General features: G+C 37.9%; 1 protein-coding gene across 3 annotated transcripts in view; it reads left to right on the forward strand.

The window, feature by feature from the left end:
* The window catches only part of DGLUCY (D-glutamate cyclase), a 48,648-nt gene that overhangs the window by 27,141 nt on the left and 9,397 nt on the right, over positions 1-12,110 (forward strand). For 2 of the 3 annotated variants that reach the window (XM_066552111.1, XM_066552112.1), the window contains exons 6-11: positions 1,453-1,603; positions 3,031-3,153; positions 5,359-5,550; positions 7,518-7,778; positions 8,239-8,338; positions 9,952-10,100. In XM_066552111.1, coding sequence (XP_066408208.1) covers positions 1,453-1,603; positions 3,031-3,153; positions 5,359-5,550; positions 7,518-7,778; positions 8,239-8,338; positions 9,952-10,100 — 976 coding nt within the window. Of the gene's footprint in view, positions 1-1,452; positions 1,604-3,030; positions 3,154-5,358; positions 5,551-7,517; positions 7,779-8,238; positions 8,339-9,951; positions 10,101-10,988; positions 11,700-12,110 lie in introns of those variants that run through there. The other variant, XM_066552113.1, reaches the window with a different exon arrangement.

The raw sequence follows: 12,110 nt of genomic DNA on the forward strand, positions 1-12,110 counted from the left end.
GTAAAACATTCCCAGCCTCAGTTCAGTGTAAGGCCAATCTCCTTTTTTATTCATTTTTCATGACAAAGCTTTCCCTGTTTCCTGTGGCAGCCATTTCATGTGGATTCTGTTCTGGTTTGCTCTCTCTGTTTCACCCAGTGATCCACCACTGTTCTGACCACTGTTCTGTTCTTTAGGTGTGTCCTGCTCTCCATACCAGCTCCTGTTTGCAGTTGGAGTATTCATTTTATAAACCATGACAATTGTGGTTTCTTTTGTGTGACAGCCACATTCTGGATTTTTCCTGTGACAGTAGAGCCTTTAAACTGCACATTTACTACACACCCAGGCCTCTGGGCCACAAGATGTTCCCAAAGACTTGAGGTGTCTACCATAGCACTGAAAATTATGACTGTGCTCAAAAAGTTTGTGGTATACATTTTAATGGTAACAGAAGACTTAGAATAATTCTGTCTCCTGTAAATAAACCCTTTAATACTAAGAACACTGAAGTATGCATCTGCATGCCTTTTTCATTTAGTTCAGATGCTGTGCTACTGGAGAAAGGTTATTGTTATTTTCAGTGTTATCAGTACACAATCTATGCTATGCTCCTGGTCAAAACAAAAGTGCAAGCATATCTCATATGTGAGTCTTTCTACCAAGCTTAAAGAAAAAAAAATACAACTATGTATCTGCTTCTAGAATTTCAGAATTAGGAATATTTTATAGTTTATAGCACATTAATGCTGTGAAGAACTGCACACTGTTTCTTCAGTGACAGGTGTGATTATTATTATCATTATAAAGGCTTTAAATTAATGTTTTGTCGACAGCTCCAGCTCTCTGGATGTCTTGTTTATGTTCAACTGCAACTCAGAAATCTGACATTTTTTCCTAAAAAGCTGACCTGCTTGCTTTCTAAATAGAAAAGGTGCCTCAGCCTCCCAGTTGGTGAGGATGATGAATTCCACAGAGCCTTTGTAGAGGCATGAACTATTTGTATGTATGGAACTGTCATGCAGTTTCTGTACAAGAGGGTACTGCCATCAGCAGTTGCTGACCCTGCCATGTTACTGGGCTCTGTATTCAACTACAGAGGGTAGAGTCAGACTAAGTAGATTTGTAGGTGTGCCATAATTTTCTGTTAGCTTTTTCACCTTCTGTAGGGGGAACACACCATTGTTCTCAGCTAATATTCAACATACTGAGCTCATCTTGTTGTGTGCACCAAAAGAAGGAATGCATTAAGTTGAAAATTTTAGTGATCTATATGATGCAGCTAAATGATGGAATCTTAAAGGAAAAAAATACTTTATCCCAAGAATTTCTTTTCAAAAGGATTTAAAATGAGTGTTAGAATGCAGTCTTTCTAAACTCAAGTGCAGCACAAAGATTTAGTTTTATTTATTCTGACATTTTAAAAGCATTGTTCAATATTCCTGCTAACCCTGGATTCTTTTGAACTGCCAGACATCTGTGCCTTGCAACAGCATTTCTATGTTTCACTGCAACTTAGTAGTCACAATGAGACCCATTCCTGAAAGCAAGTTGGGAGCAGCTGTGCTAGCAACATCTGGATTAAAAGAAGCCCATGGAGCACCAATTCACATAGGTGACCCTGGTCAGTGCTTTTCATTTCTCATTCTGCATGCACCTGACTTTATACAAGTGAGGGGGGAAAGCATGGGAAGTGGTAGGACTGAAATACCTGCACCACTTAATCTGTTTTAATTCTTTCTAATGGTCACAAACCTGAATATAAAAGGAAAAAGGAAGAAAGAAAAAAAGAAAAAAGAAGGTTTTGAGTGAGCTGAACACACAGATTTCTTAGATAAAAGATAGTTGTCAGATGTAGATAAGTTATCTGGCAGGGCTGGTTTTGGTAAGAAGTATAATCACATTTTTCTGAAATGTGTGCAGTTTCATTTATATGTGAATACTTTCTTGTTGTCAGAGATTCCAGTGACAGGATAGCAATGACTGACAGCATGGGGAGAAGTATGTGTGGAGGCATCTTGTGTCTTAGTGGTTGAATGTGAAAGTAAATACTGCATTATTTTAAAAAATACTGAAATAGCATACAATGAGCAAAACACTTAAGACAAAATGAATAGAAATATGACAAGATGTTTTTTTCAATCTAGTTTGAACAAAAATGAAAAAGTTAAGAGAGGAGGCTGTTTGAAAAAGAACAAAACCAAACAAACACCTGTAATCTGAAGATAGATTGCAATAATTTCCCCCCTGCTGTCAGAAGTTTGGTAATCATTGGCTACACACACAGAAGGATCACACTGCAGGCCATGGAAGGAGATGTCATTGGTTAACACAACACTCTAGTAATGTACTTGAGTAACAAATCTGAGTACCTAAGCCTGACAAACTAGTAATAAGTCATTACAAAACAGTAAATTAACATATATACAGATTATATAAACTAATTTCAGAAAAGAGAGTGGTATGTTAAAGCATCTGAAGAATTTAAAACCAAGGCAAGATAGGATGTGTTTAGAATGACCCAGATTATTACAAGTAGGTGTTAGAATAAAGCAAAAGACAATTTAATGAAAGGCAGCTAAGAGTGAGATGTATTTATCTAAGACAGAGAGGAAAAGAGAGATTGATCATTTCTCTAGCAAAAGAATGTAGGAAGTTAACACAGTAGAAAATGTGTTCTAGAAAGAACTCATTTTGCATTGAAATAATTTATTCTTGTTTGCCAGTGCTATGAATAGAGTTCTTCTGTTGAACCAGAAGATTTATATTATCTTGGAAACTCAGCATAGATGCCTAAACTGCATTTTGTTGCAGAAATAAGGTAAATATATTCTTACTGGTGTTATCAAGTACAAAAAAAGGGAAATCAAGTCAGCTCAGGCTCTGAGGATGTGCACTCAAAGGCAAACTAAATGCTCCACTTTAGGGGGACTTGACACTCTTGAACTCTCAACTCAGTGTCATTGAATGATGTTTGGGGTCCACCCCCCAGCTTTGCTATGTTACTGCTTAATTAGAATCACTTATGATTTCATTTTTGATCAATTCCAGGTCTGCTGGGAATACAAGATCTTTCTAAACCAGACTATGGAGATCCAGTTCACCTTCACCCTGGTGACATTCCAGTGTTTTGGGCTTCAGGAGTAACAGGAGTAGAAGCAATTATCAACAGCCGTATGTGCTGCTGGGAGACTCTCTTTAAATTATCCCTCAATCTCTTCTCTCTCTCTCTCTGTTTGATTTTATGTTTTTTAAAAGGATACTCAATTGGCTGATTAGAAGTCTTGATTTTAGGGGAAGATAAAAAACACCCCAAACAACAAAAAACCTTTGGCAGGAGAGTTTTTGTTGTGAAATACAGGTCTACTTTAAAGAAAATTCTTACAGAAATTTCATCACTTTTGTGTATTTTAAATGTTTAAATCTACAGTTCTGGCAGCATCAAAACATCTTTTTTAGCATTATAAAAAGCAAGAAGTTTAAAGGCATTAATTTTTAAGCTTCTTCCTTTTAAAATATTATTTTGTACTACATTTAAGTAAAGCAATAGTAAAGGAAAAAGAAAAAAATAAAAAGAAGGAATAAAAAGAGAGAAGCCAGAAATCTTTCCAAAATGTTGTCAAGAGCTAGCAAATTGATTGACATGGAAAAGGGTTCTGAAGTGTCTCATGGAGAATGTTGAGCTTTTAGTTTTCTCCAAAATTAAGTAAATGTGACACATTTTACATAAGTGAAACTTTTTTTTCTGTACAGTTTTTCTGCACTGTGTGCAGTCATTTATGCATGTATGAGCACCAAGGGCAAGAAAATGCAACAAAACCATAGTAGCAGTATTAAATACTTCTCTAAGTCACTAGTGTGAAATGTAATACCGTAAAGAAGCTTAAAAATCATAGACAATGTATTTGGGAGAACCCTGGGAGATCATCTGCTTTGTCCTTCTCTTCCCTGCAAGAATCCTTGTGGTTTCTTATAGATATTTATCTGAACGTCTCCCAACACCTGCTCTAATATGTTCAGCTCTAAGAAGAGTCTTCTTGCTCTTTCTTACAAACAATCTCTTTTTTCCAGTCCCAAATTCATGCTGAAAATCCTACTCTTTCCTGGGTTCTTCAGCAAACCTATTCATCTTCCTTATGCATCCTTGTTGTAGGGAAAAGAGAGAAAAAATTTGCCAATGTCTCTCCTATCTATTGCACACGTGGCTGTCTATCCTGCCCTTGCCTGGAACAGACTTTTCACTTTCATTTATTTCTCCATTTTCTATATTAAAACCAGTTGTCATTAGTACATTCCAGGAAATTTTTGGATAGATTTTATCTTGCTGTGCTACTTTCTCAGCTAGGACATTTAAAATCTGCCACACCACCTTTACCCATACTTTAGATGAATCTGCTACCTGGTCACAAAAAACTGTCTGCTCACAGTGTTTGGTGAGGTAGAGTAAACTTCAACAACCATGTTCCCCAGGTGCTTTAAACTGCTGGCCATAGAGTCCCAACAGATGTAGCTCCAACCAAGTACATAGGTACTTAGTAAAGAAACATCTTCTCCACTTTCACCCTCCTAACAAAGAAAGTTTTGCTTGCTTAAGTCTACCAGCTATGATTTACCTCACAATGTACCAATTTTGGCAAGTCAAGTGTTACCTAGATTCAGACTTTTGGAGCCAGTATAAAGACAGGAAATATTTTCAGTTTAGGAAGGTAGTATGCTATGTCAGGTCTAAAGAAGCTTATTTTTCTCCAGGGTTTTAGAGGCTACTCGTATTTCCTTTGCTAATGCTTACTGGTCCACTTTTGTCATTGCTCCTTGCCAGTTTAAATTGCCATGGTGTAACCCCAGACATGGATCAGGGAGAGAATTGGAAAAGTAAGAACTGGAAAACTCATGCATTGCGATAAAGACAGTTTTGTAGGGAAAGCAAAAACCATGCATGCAAAGAGAGCAAAATAGGGAATTAATTCACTGCTTCCCATGGGCAGGCAGGTGTTCAGCCATCTCCAGGAGAGCAGGGCCCCATCACAGGTCATGGTGACTTGGGAAAACAAATGCCATCACAACACATCTTTTGGAAGGGTACCAGAGTTCCATTCTTAGGTTGCTTCAAGTTTAGACCAAAGAGGACATTGTGGAAAAAACTGATCTCAACCCACATGAGCTTTTTAAAAGTGAAAAAAATTTCAGATGTACATGTGTAAATTTCTTTCTCAAAGTGTATTAATTGCTCCAATGTAACTTAAAATATAACCTGTTTTTGTAAGTGTCACCAGGCAGGGACTCTGTTGTTATATTAAGTGGCTTTTTGAAATTTTATCATGCCTATAATTTGTTACATTGCAATAATAACATTTAACTGAAGTTTTTCATTCATTTTAGGAGCTCCGTTGGCTTTTACCAATTCTCCTGATTGCACATTCATTACCGACCTAGAGAAAGGTAATGTCAGATCCTCAGGAGAAGCCCCACAGGTCCACTGCATCTCTCGAGAGCCTCTGCATTTCAGCATTGTGTCAGCAGAAGCAGCCCAAAAGATAAATACTCTAGAGACCCTCATTGGAATAGATCCAGGTATAAACAAAACCTTTCTCCCTTTAATGGGTTTGTTATGGGGTAGATACCACCTATCTGGCCTTTTTAGATATTTTAAATTCAAGAACACAGTAAGAATCTAAAGAGGATTTTGAGAATTCTTTATGGAATACAGTGAGTTTATATAACTAGGTCTTATATTTTCTGTTACTGTAGTTAATATCAGAGTCTGGCCAAATTAATCCATTGTGGACAATGGAGTGTCGGATCTTGATGACTGTATGCTCCCAAAGTACACAGAAGCAGGCTGGAGAGTCCACAGGGAATAAGAACTGAGTAAAACTGAAATTGGTATGTGAAGTACAGAGTGCCTCAGCTTGCTGGTAACAGCTACATGGGTGTTCCCTGTGGAGTAAATAGCACATTTCTTTACATATATTCATGCCTACTGTGCTCCTACCAGAGAATTCCAGTAGTTGCATGTGTTTTTCAGACACCACTCTCTGACAGTGGAATTATATTAATTTCTGCTGACATATCCATCATTGAGGTGTTGTATGATGGACCAAAGTGACCAGGTCACCACAGAAGGTTGAGTGGCGGGGCTGCCTGTGTGTGCAAGGAAGGGAGGGAAGTAAAGGCACACTGAGTAGTGCAACCATTCCTAAAATACACACTGAGCTAGTCCCCTCTGGCTGCTGTAAAGTCTGAGCTCAGTGTGCCATAAATTTTCTGAAATCCTCTGTAGGCAGTAGTGGAAAACAGCTTACACCCAGTACTCCCAAGCTCTGGGTTTGGGCTGTGTGCATACATTTGGGTCTGTTTATTTTTACTCACAAGGCCTCTCCTTTCCCACTCTCTGGAGCTGGCTTGGCATGATGCCATGCTCTGCAGAAATACAGTTCCTAACTTAAAAGTTAGCTCATTTTATTGCTAAGGGAGAGTACAGTACTTTGTCTCAGTTAATATACCCCACTTCCCAGAGACTTGTATTCTGCTTATGTTAACTTTAAGTTTTCTGAACTTTTTTCTCTGTCACATTATCTGTGTATTGCCTGTGTGTTATTTAGGAGAAACAGAAGGAGAAATGCCAAAGGGGAAATCGAGGACAAAAAGAGGGAAATGTGGGGGTCAGGGGAGCAAGAAGGATGAATCTGTGAGGAGACTGGAAAATACCAGTGAAGGCTTACCTCTATAAGCCCATCATGCTGGTACTCATGCTTTTCTTGAGTACTAGCAAGGAAGGAACATGGGGTAGGAAGTGTTAGAACAGTGAAAGCCATACCCAGATAATAGTGTTCCCTATTTAGGGACTGACCCGTGAGAAGAGACTTCTGTTAATATTCACCTATTTCTCAAGGTCTGATAATCTGGTTCTCTGCTACATGAAGTGTTACAAGAACTTCTAGTAGTCACCTGGATACCACTGTATTAACTGAGTTTATGAAGTCCCCAGGAAACTCACAATGTCTCTGAAACCTCACTTCTGAGGTTAATAATTTCATTAAGTGAAATTGATTTGGGAATTAGCTCTTCCCAAAGGGGACAGAGTTAAATAGAGACCAAGGATCAGTTCATACATCTGAAGTCTGCATCAGAACTTCTGTAAGGGATGGGATGCTTGAGTTGCAATCCAGCTTCAGTAGCTAAATATGATCTAGCAGGACTGTCAAAGGAAAACAGAGGGCCTAAGGAAGGGAAACAATATGCAATAAGCTCTCAGAAAAAGCTATGTACACTTATACCTAGAAAAGCTAGGTATAATAATTTTCAAAAGCTGACATTCTTAACCTGGAAGCACGGCCCATTATCTTCATTACTCATATCCTAGATCTCTTAGGTTTCCTGAGGAAATTACCCCAATTCCTGCCTTGACCAGAGGCTTCTCTCTTTTACTTTTTTAACCCATTTTATGTCACTAAAGTATGTACTTTCACCCAGAGGGCAACTTCAAAAGGCGAGTGACCCGTTGAAGTGTCCTGCTCTCTTTAAACCCTCCCGTGCAGGCGAGCGGGGCATCGGGCACCTGCGGCGGCAGGGAGAGCTGCTGGGGGCCTGCCTGGCCATGTCGCAGGCGGGCTCGGTGCTGCTGACCACGGGATTCCCCACGCACTACAGCCAGCAGCCCCCCGAGGAGAACGACGGGCCCCCGGGGGCCCTGGCCATCGCTGCCATGCTGCAGGCCCTGGAGAAACAGGTTGCCATAGTTACCGATCACAGAGCCGTGGAGCTGAATAAAAAGATTATTGAAGAAGCTGTTCAGCTAGGTAAGAGACATAGGTTTTTCAGTTTTTGATCTTGCTAATCTCAGCCAAGGTTTGGTTCAGTTTTAATCTGTCACTTAGTCCAGGACCCTTTTTTTTTCCCCAGAGAATGAATCAGAATTCATCCTCTAAGCTCTGCTCATCATTGCTATGATGACATTTTGTTAACCTAGCTGGCATCAAGTTAATGTGTACAAAGCTGACTACTGATTCTGGATGTGATAAATTGAGGATGTCTGTTCTTATTCTTGTAAACCTCTTTCCTACTTCAAGGTCCCATTTAACAGCATTTACATCTAAACAAGTTTAAATTAAAGTAAGGATATAGGGAGCTCATCAAGAGCTGTGTAAAGACCTTGAATTCTTACTATTCTAGCAATTTTGCTTTCCTTTTTTTTTTAAGTTACTCAAAGATATGTTAAAAAAATATGTAGTATCTGAATTTCATTTTGCTTTCCTGTAGGAATCCTGAAGAAGCCCATCCCTTTATTGAGTTATCAAAAGGAAAATGCCAATTCAGCTTTGATGTTTTTGTGTGAGAATGGGAATCCTGGAAGACCTAGGTATGTGCATTCAGTTTTTGAGAATGGGTCACACCTCTACTATGCAAAATTATAATAAAAATAAGGACCATGGTCTAAGAAGGCACAATGGCTGCAAGTAAATCCTTAAGACCGACTGCACAGAACAAACTTTGAATCCAAACACTGTTATTGAAGCATACACTGAGTACAGAATTCCACATTACTCTGCAATTATGCACTTCTGGAGTACAAAAAATAAACAATTCTTCATATATCAATAGTTCTTTTCTTTCAGAAAGTTTCTAAATATTTTCAGCTGTTATTAATAAATATATATGCACACACTATATATTATTTTACCATTTTTTAAATCAGTGAGAAGATCAAAAATTATTATATCAAAGTCAGTGAAAGAGCTAAGGAAAGTGCTGTGGAATGTGTGCATTTTCTAGAGCTTTAGCTCTAGTCTGACAGCTAGGGAATCTGATCTGACTTAATAAAATGTCATGTGTTTGTAATGGTGTGATTAGGGTAAATGCACTGGAGAATTTGCCAAGTAGCTGCATGCTCATTTCATTAGCATGCAACTTATATGTCCTTGAAGTAGGTTTACATTGCTCATTTTTATTGATCTTTCCTTGTAAAGTATTTTAATATAGTTGCCCTCAGTTTGCATTCTTTAATGAAAAGGTCTTTCACCCTGGTATTTGCTTCATTAACTTATTGAATTCCCATCACTTTCCACGGGTTAGTGGGTACTGTAACAGTATGCATGATACTGTCTTTATTTTTCATGTGTTGTTTTAAAAATGTCTTTTATAGCTAAGCTTAAATAAAGTACAGGCATATTATATTTAAATTGGTCCCTTAGTCCCAAAAGGCTGAAGTAAGTATTTTTTTTAAGTAAAGGTCTAAAGACCTGCTAAAGGTCTCTGGAATCCCTGTAGATACCCACCCACAAGAACATTAAGTAATTCAGCAGAATTAGTAACCTCTTAACAGTAAAATCAGAGAAACAGAAGGAAAATAACTTAATTCTAACATACAGTGGCAGAACTGAGTACTATAGTTCTACTTAAAATGTAGGACAGCTGCAGTACATCTGTCTACTTTCATAACCACCAAAACAGCCATGGACTTAAAATAAATCCTCCAAATCTAAAGACTCAAACATTGCCTAACTAGAAACAGATGAATATTTGCCAAGAAATGTACTTTAAGCAGAGAATATATTTGCACTAATAAGGATTTAGATGATCATTAATTTTCCACTTTTTTGCTTTCTTTGAATGCACTTACAGAGACTAATATTTTAGAAGATACTGTCTGCTTTAATGTGAAACAGAGCCAGGCCAGATGGCTGACCCAAAGGGTTGCTGGCTAGGAGGATTGCAGGAACTTCTCAATTTCTTGGTAGCAAATGTGGTTTGGGGGAGCTGCAGCAAAGCTATTTAAAAAACCCTAAATTAACCTTTGGGGAAAAAACACATAGACAACTACATTCAGAAATAACAAAACAGTGTCCAAGTTTTACCTTGAATCCCAAATGGTCAAAAAGTAAAACCAAGCACAAGCAGCCAACAGAAGTATTTGTCATGTGAAAATCACAGCTTTGACTTCTTCCCTCTGTTTTTTCACTCACCTCTAACCAGATTTGATCACCTGGTAGCAATAGAGCGTGCTGGGATGGCTGCTGATGGCAATTATTACAATGCCAGGAAAGTTAACATTAAACATCTCGTGGATCCCATAGATGAACTATTTTTAGCTGCACAAACCATTCCAGGAATCACAACAACAGGTAAGTGTGAGTTTGTGTGATGTTCTCAGAAGCAAGAGAAGCACAGAGCAGGAACTCCTACGGTATTGAAGAGGAGCAGGAGGCAGGTGCTGAGTGGCTGCTTTCAGGCTACAGCTGTTAGTTGGGACTGGATTTGAAGACACTGTTGCTGGAGAAAAATTACAGGTTTCTATTGAAGGATTCTCACAGCCAGAAAAAAAAGGATTTTATTTCAAAGTTATTTAAGGACGAAAAAGAAAAAAAAGCAAGCCCAGATGTATTACCTATACACAAGTCTATGTACACACACTCTAAGTGCAGTTTTTGATGGTGACTTTATTCTGTATTTTTTGTGTTGAAGGCAACATAGAACATAAATGGTTGTTGGATGGTAACATTGTTTTTTAGAGTACTGGTTTTATGATTGTTGCACCCAAGTTAAAACAGCAGTCTGGATAGTCTTTGTTTATATTGTCTTTAACAGTACATTCCTTTAAGCAGGGATTACATATTTGCATGATTAAAATAGTGCCTTCTCCAACAAAATCCATGAATACAGCAAGAATCTTGAAAGGAATGCTTTGTCCTTCCCACCAAAATAGCACTGGCCTTTGCTAATACTTAGAATGAGAATGCTTTGGTCAACATTCTGCTCTTCTCTTTAGGCAACAAACTTTTTTTTCTTGAAAACTTATTTATATCTGGTTTGGAAAAAATATACCATAGACCATAGTACAATATCCTTGTACAATCAAATGCTTCCTGCTACCATGTGTGGCCCAAATGAGAGTTTTGGAGATATATAATCTCTGTAAATATTAAAATCAAATTAGAAATAAGTACCCATGCCAGACTGATTTCTGTCACTTCAGAACATATCTGCTGATTTAGCTTTCTTTCTTCTTACAGTGCTGTGGACTCACTCCCAAGTACTACCAAAAGCATGGGAACTTTGGCTTCTCTGTTTTGCTGTTTTTCAAATGTTTCCGCAGGATTTAGAGAGCTTCTGCAGAGATAATGCATAGTCTGATTTCACTCTATTGGTATCATTTAAAAGCTGTGTAGCAGAGGACTTCACTGATACGTGTTATTATTGTAAAATTTGCAATACTTTGTATTTAGATTTAATTCAGGGTTTTTTCCTCTTCATAAGATGTACCTTCCAACATTCAAAAGGAAGCACTCTAGATGGCACTGTCTTGGCAGTCTCAACAGAGGACAAAGATTGACTGAATAAGTATTATAAGTATTACATAGGAAAAGTTCTGTTTTGTAAAGATGTCTAGCAATTGCCTCAGAGCTTCATCTGCTGCTGTTAGTTTCAACTCCTGTCCCTGATTTTACGTTGTTGATAAAAGAATTTGATCTCTTCAGCTACTTACATAACATCACAACCTGATTTCTTTAGTAAAAATACCCTAATCTCTTCAAATATCTCCCACAGCAGCTCAAAGTTATATTATTCATTTACTGGAGTTTAGAATGTTCTGCCAGCTGAGAATTTGAATCTGTTCGGCAGAATGTAGTTTGTTTCAAAAATTCTCTAAATATTCAAATATACTATGAAATGTCATTAATAAAAAATACCACAGGCTTGTGGAAAAGAAGAAAAGCAGTTATTCAGATTTGCTATGTCTCAGTGCTGTGAACTTTATCTAAAGAGATTTCTGCATAGAAAAGGGTTTAAGAAGTCAGAGGCTTTAAAGGACAATGAAGGGATCTGCTCTGTTCTCCCATGGCATTTGTGTAAGTGGATATTCTGCTCTGAAGAACTATCTGGGTGTCTGTAAGAAAGCAATGTAATTTTTTCTTGCATTGTCTGTTATCCAGTTAACATTTCTTGTTTTGCTTATCACATTAGTTTTTTGTGTCTGTTGTTTTAATTGGGTAACAATTTCTTGGGTTGGATGTTGGGTTTTTCAATGTCTTTCTGCCAATTGTAGTTTAACTTGGTCACTGTGGCCTTTGTGTTTTGTCTCCCATTACTGATAGCAATGTGTTGCTACTGATGAGGATAAATTTTTTTTCTGG

The sequence above is a fragment of the Molothrus aeneus genome, chromosome 6 (assembly GCF_037042795.1).
Source record: "Molothrus aeneus isolate 106 chromosome 6, BPBGC_Maene_1.0, whole genome shotgun sequence".
NCBI lineage: Eukaryota > Metazoa > Chordata > Aves > Passeriformes > Icteridae > Molothrus > Molothrus aeneus.